Source organism: Gossypium raimondii, chromosome 6 (genome assembly GCF_025698545.1).
Source record: "Gossypium raimondii isolate GPD5lz chromosome 6, ASM2569854v1, whole genome shotgun sequence".
NCBI classification, from domain to species: Eukaryota; Viridiplantae; Streptophyta; class Magnoliopsida; order Malvales; family Malvaceae; genus Gossypium; species Gossypium raimondii.
The window spans coordinates 18,802,610-18,808,771 of NC_068570.1; the positions used below are offsets into that span (position 1 = coordinate 18,802,610).

The window sequence follows — 6,162 nt, forward strand, 5'->3', positions numbered from 1 at the left end:
GTATCATGGTGATGTTCTGATCGTCTTGTACAGGGGAGGATTAGGCAGAGACCAGAGTGGTGGTGGAGAAAATGGAACTGTGACTGGTAAAACTTGTCCAAAGGGGCTGTATGGGACATTTTGTGCAGTAAGTTGGCAAATCTGTTGCATTTTGAAAATTTTCAGATTCTTTTCATTTGATGTGGAATTTGGTTGGTTTTTATCTTTAACACTTGGAACTTTAAAATATTTAACCACCAAATTAACATTCTACATTGAACTGCTTACGCTTTTGAAGGTTAAGGATTAAAAAATCTATCCAATCCAATTGTCAGCTTATAGGCCCATGGAATATGAATGCATTTTTTGGATGAAGTTACTTTATTCTGATAATGTTGTCCACTTGTTCAAATTGGTTGTAGCAAGTCTACCATCTCTTTCTCCTAGCATGCAGAAATCTCTTTTAGCTGTTCAAGTTAACTTTCTGTTTCTCCAGGAATGTCCTGTTGGTACTTACAAGAATGTTAGTGGATCTGATAGTTCTCTCTGTCGCCCTTGCCCTGCTTCACAGCTTCCCCACCGTGCTGTTTATGTTTATGTTCGAGGTACATTTCATTGTTGTCAGTATCAAGCTAGATTATATTCAAGTGATGCACTGCTCTTATACATGCTGTTGTTGGATTTGTTTTTGTCATGACTGGTTTTTCTTCTGGTTTTAAGTCCTATTTAGCATAAATTAAGTTCAATTTTTTCCTTCAGTATGGTAATTCTATATTCAAAACCTCCTCCTTCCTTCACAGGTGGTGTTGCTGAAACCCCTTGCCCTTTTGAATGCATTTCGGACAGATATCACATGCCACACTGTTTTACAGCTCTCGAAGAGTTAATCTACACATTTGGGGGACCTTGGTTATTTGGTTTTTTACTTCTAGGTCTTCTCATCCTCTTAGCACTGGTGCTTAGTGTTGCACGAATGAAATTTGTTGGTGTTGATGAGTTACCTGGCCCAGCTCCTACTCAGCATGGCTCTCAGAGAGATCATTCTTTCCCATTCCTGGAGTCATTGAATGAGGTTGTATAGAAGTTTTCTATGTTCACTTTTATTATTCTTTCATAGTTCTTGGCCTTATATGCTCTGATATTTTTATTCTTTATATTTACCCCTCGTTAGTATACTGATTCCCTTGTCCGTTTGCCCATTCCTCCCTTTGGTTTACTTTAATTTTTCCCTTTTTTCCCTTACAGGTCTTAGAAACAAACAGAGTTGAAGAGTCACAGAGCCATGTCCACCGAATGTATTTCATGGGCCCTAATACTTTCAGCGAACCTTGGCATCTGCCCCACACTCCTCCAGAAGAAATAAAAGAGATTGTGTGAGTATATTGCTGAGTTTTCTGTTGAATAGCTTCTCATACAGCAGCATGTGATCTTTGATTGTGCTGTGTACTGGGTTTTATTAATATTTTTAATCATCATTGTTGCATATTGATTTTATTTCCTTGATCTTGCAGATATGAGGGTGCATACAATACATTCGTGGATGAGATCAATGCAATTGCTGCTTACCAGTGGTGGGAAGGTGCAATTTACACCATTCTTTCCATTCTTGCTTATCCCCTTGCTTTGTCATGGCAGCAATGGCGCCGAAGAATGAGATTGCAACGACTACGTGAGTTTGTACGATCAGAATATGATCATGCCTGCTTACGTTCGTGCCGTTCACGGGCTCTCTATGAGGGGCTTAAGGTTTCTTTATTTGCTTCTACTCTTCATTTCATTTGTTTACTATTATGCTTCGTTTTACTTGGTTTGCTTAGAGCTATCTTTGCTTCTTCTCTTATTGTCGTCTTTTGTAAACCAATGACATAGACATGTCTGTGGACTCGGGCAGATGCCTTTTATGCTCTGAACTCTCTAGTGTAATTGTAAAACATTTGAGGCTCTTGTTGTTATGTGTATAATTTGGAATGGCAGAGTAAAATTTCCCATTAATCATATCATCCTGAAGTTCTCATACTTGTGGAGATTTTAAGTTTCTACATTTGAGGCTCTTGTTGTTATGTGTATAATTTGGAATGGCAGAGTAAAATTCTTCCCATTAATCATACCATCTACATTTGAGGCTCTTGTTGTTATGTGTATAATTTGGAATGGCAGAGTAAAATTCTTCCCATTAATCATACCATCCTGAAGTTATCATTAATTCTGGAGATTTTAAGTTTCCTGTTCAACTTGTTGGTTTTGTTTATAAATAAAAAAGAAACTAAATTAAAGGAGTAATGTTACATTACTCCTTTAATACATGGTTAGATGGATGCTATGTTCTTGGAGGTGAAAATGCCAACTCTAAGACCGAAGCACATCATCAGTAGAGATAGTGCTATATCTGGCAATATAGATGCTTGAGTCCAGAAAAAAAGAAAAGAGAACTGGTCTTTCTGTTTTAACCTTTTTTGGATTTATGCGTAAATCCTATATTTACTGGTTTGAACAGTTATTTTAATCTTGATACAAGTGCTGTTAAAGCCTAAATCTTAGCTGTAGCTTTAAATTGAAATTGTGGCATTCTGTCACTGTAGGTCTCTGCAACTACTGATTTAATGCTGGCTTATGTGGACTTCTTCCTTGGTGGAGACGAAAAGAGAACAGACCTTCCTCCTCGCCTCCCTCAGAGATTTCCTATGGCTATAATATTTGGAGGTGATGGAAGCTATATGGCTCCATTTTCCCTTCAGATTGATAACGTCCTTACCAGTCTTATGAGTCAGGTTAGTTCTATATTTTACTCGTACTTTGTGCAAGTATTTTTCATCTTCCAAACTTTAGTTATAATGAAGTTCTGTTAATTGTTATACCTCTTACAGCTGGTGGCCCCTACTACTTGGTATCGACTGGTGGCAGGTTTGAATGCACAATTACGCCTGGTTCGTCGCGGACGTCTGAGATCAACATTTCGGCCTGTTCTTCGATGGCTTGAAATGCATGCTAATCCTGCTTTGAGAATCCATGGTGTACGCATTGCTCTTGCCTGGTCACAGGCTACACCTGGGAATTATCGCCAGTATGGACTTTTGGTGTATTCTGTTGAAGAGGAAAATGAACCTATATGCTTGGGAAATACCAATGGTGGAGTCAAAACTGAGACTTTTTCACGGTAATAATACATGTTTATGTTATGTGTCATTATATGTCCGAACTTACACATGTAATTGGTACCGAAGTCAGGTTGGCCTATTTGAGCAGTTACTGAGTGAATAATTAGAAATTCATCCCAGTGCAAGAGTAGGATGAGTATTAGGCTGATGCCCTCGGAACTAAAGTTGAAAGAGTAATTGTGTTTGTATTCTCTCATGGAAAGAAACTTTGAACTGTTGAAGTTTATTATGTATATGCATGTGATAGAATCATTTGATGCTTGACTATATGGTACTTAACTTGGTTACTTATTCTATTTACTTCAGTGTGAAGACCACTGACATGCCAAATGAATCTGGTTCTCCAAGAGAAGATGTGCCTTTAACCCAAGGTCACCGGAGCAGCGAAGGTTTTGCAAGGCGGAAGAGGAGTTACAGAGGACTTATAGATGCTAACAGCTTACAAAAGCTTGAAGAGAAGAGAGATATATTTTACCTTCTCTCTTTCATACTCCATAACACTAAACCTGGTGGTCACCAGGTAGTTCACATGAATTTAAAGATTATATTAGTTGTTTCTTGTAATTTATCTACAAATTTAAATCTTTCACCTAACACCTTGTCTATGATTGCAGGATCTTGTTGGTTTAGTCATATCAATGCTACTTTTAGGAGATTTTAGCTTAGTGTTGCTTACCTTCCTACAGTTGTATTCAATTTCATTGGTGGATGTCTTTCTAGTTTTGTTTATTTTACCTCTGGGGATTCTTCTTCCGTTTCCTGCTGGTATAAATGCTTTATTCAGTCATGGACCAAGGCGATCCGCAGGTTTGGCACGTTTTTACGCCTTGTGGAACTTAACATCCTTGATTAATGTTGTAAGTTCCTGGAACTTTGATCTTCATTTCACTTGTTAACATCGTTTTGATCTTATTTTTCTACAATTCCTATGAGGAAGAATAGCTGGTAATGAATTTGTGTTATCTGGTCTTGGTAATGAAATTGTGTTGTCTGGTTTTGATTAATTTGCTCATCTCAATGGTTAATCAAATCTAATATTTTATTTTAAATTGTCTTTGGGAGGTAGGATTTAAAAGGACATGGTGACTGGAATGATATTTCCTAGGTAAAAATGGAATGTTGGTAGGCTGTACCTACGAATGAGGGACCTGGTCAAGGGGAAGATATAAATAAGTATAGAGGAAGATACAATTTATATTCCTTCAATTTTATAAAACAACATTTTTCTCGCTCTTATCAATGATTATTTGATGGCAAGAGGAGTTATTTTCCTCTTCCCCTCCAAATTTCTTATCCTTTTGTATTCCGAGTTGCTTCAAGTGCAAGTTAAAAGTAGTGAACTGTCTTTTGCTTGAATCAATATCTGGATGGTAATCATCATCTCATGTTTACGCCAGGGTGTTGCATTCCTTTGTGGGTATGTTCACTATCACCATCAGCTGTCATCAAGCAAAATGATCCCGAATCTTCAGCCGTGGAATATTAACATGTTAGTAAAAGTCGATGCCTTAGGTTTTGGATTTACCATTCTTTGGTTCTAACATGAGATGGTTTTGGATGCAGGGATGAAAGCGAATGGTGGATTTTCCCGGTTGGACTGGTAATGTGTAAGCTTTTCCAATCACAACTTATAAACTGGCATATAGCCAATCTAGAGATACAAGACCGCTCATTGTATAGTAATGATTTTGAGCTATTTTGGCAGTCATAAAGCACCGTTGCTAAAAGACATATATAGACTTACGCATTAACAAGGTTCTTTCTTTTACTTTTTACTGTTTTTGTATGCAACTTGGTTAACAAGTCCAGTTCTTGACAAAGTAGAAATAGAAACAGAGGGTTAAAAACAAGTGCGACTAGAATGGCATTTATTTGTTGTAAGTTCTCAAAATTTCTTTTACATATTAATTTTTGGGAGTTGCAATGTAAATAAAAAGAATTGGGGGTTATTATACTAATGGTTTTAGAGAATTCATTTGTATATTTCATTTGGTGCTGTAAGTTTTGTTCTTTGCCTTTCTATGGATGCAAGCATTGTTGTAATGTTTCAAAATTTTAGACGCTACTACTGCTTCCCTGTTTACAACATGTCAAAAGTTAAAGAAAAGCACGAATTTTGCTTCTTGTTGGGAACAAATATTCAAGGTTTATCGTAACTCAACTCCAGAATATGATATGGTCAAGTTGTCCTGATATAAAGACTGCTATCTATCAATCTTTGAAGCTTGACAACTGAACACACCTTCAAAAATTATTGTGGGTTTATTTTGAAAATAATTTCTAGTTTTAACAATTGCTTTTTAATCACCATTATTAAATATATTTATTTATTTAGTTTAAATATCTTTTTATTTATCATAAATTACTATTATGACACTTTCATGTTTTTACTTTTTTTTTCAATTTAACGCTACAGTTTTTAAATTTGTATATTATTTAAAAACAAAGAGAATATTATTGCCAACTACAAGTAACAATAATTAAAAATTAAGCTCATAAATTTAAATCTAATGCATGGAACATCAGAAATTAGTATATGTAAAAGTACAAATTTAGAAAAACTTTTGAATTGACGAGAATACCATTTATTTTTCATCATATTATTAAATTGATATTTAAAAATAATTATAATTATAATATTTAATTTAGATGTATTAGTTAAAAAGTTGATGTAAAATAAAAGCGATAATTATACATTCAACAATAAATATATCTTTATAGAAGTTGTGATATTATAAATTTAAAATATTTATAATTTAATTTACAATTTTAATTAAAAAATTTTGATGTTAAAAAGTTTTACTAATTTTAAAATAGATTCATTACTTGAATAGAGGCAGAATTAAAATTAGGATTTATTTCATTATTTCTTTTATTTAATGCATCAGTACCTTTTATTTGTAAAAAAAAAAAACATAAGTATCTAAATTGTCACTTAACTAATATTAAAGTTATATACCAATTAAAATTTAGCTTTATAAATAGCATTTAGTAATTAGGCATATTCAAGTAGCATCTAAGAAAAGTT

The 6,162-nt window shown here is 34.6% G+C and overlaps 1 protein-coding gene across 1 annotated transcript in view; it reads left to right on the top strand.

Moving 5' to 3' along the window:
- Positions 1-5,135, top strand: part of LOC105772962 (uncharacterized) — a 5,525-nt gene extending 390 nt beyond the window's left edge. The window contains exons 2-12 of the mRNA XM_052631988.1: positions 1-127; positions 476-584; positions 780-1,051; positions 1,225-1,352; positions 1,491-1,725; positions 2,559-2,747; positions 2,844-3,133; positions 3,441-3,654; positions 3,749-3,991; positions 4,532-4,623; positions 4,698-5,135. Coding sequence (XP_052487948.1) covers positions 1-127; positions 476-584; positions 780-1,051; positions 1,225-1,352; positions 1,491-1,725; positions 2,559-2,747; positions 2,844-3,133; positions 3,441-3,654; positions 3,749-3,991; positions 4,532-4,623; positions 4,698-4,845 — 2,047 coding nt within the window. The 3' untranslated portion in view covers positions 4,846-5,135. The remainder of the gene's footprint in view (positions 128-475; positions 585-779; positions 1,052-1,224; positions 1,353-1,490; positions 1,726-2,558; positions 2,748-2,843; positions 3,134-3,440; positions 3,655-3,748; positions 3,992-4,531; positions 4,624-4,697) is intronic.
- The last annotated feature ends 1,027 nt before the right edge of the window (positions 5,136-6,162 follow it).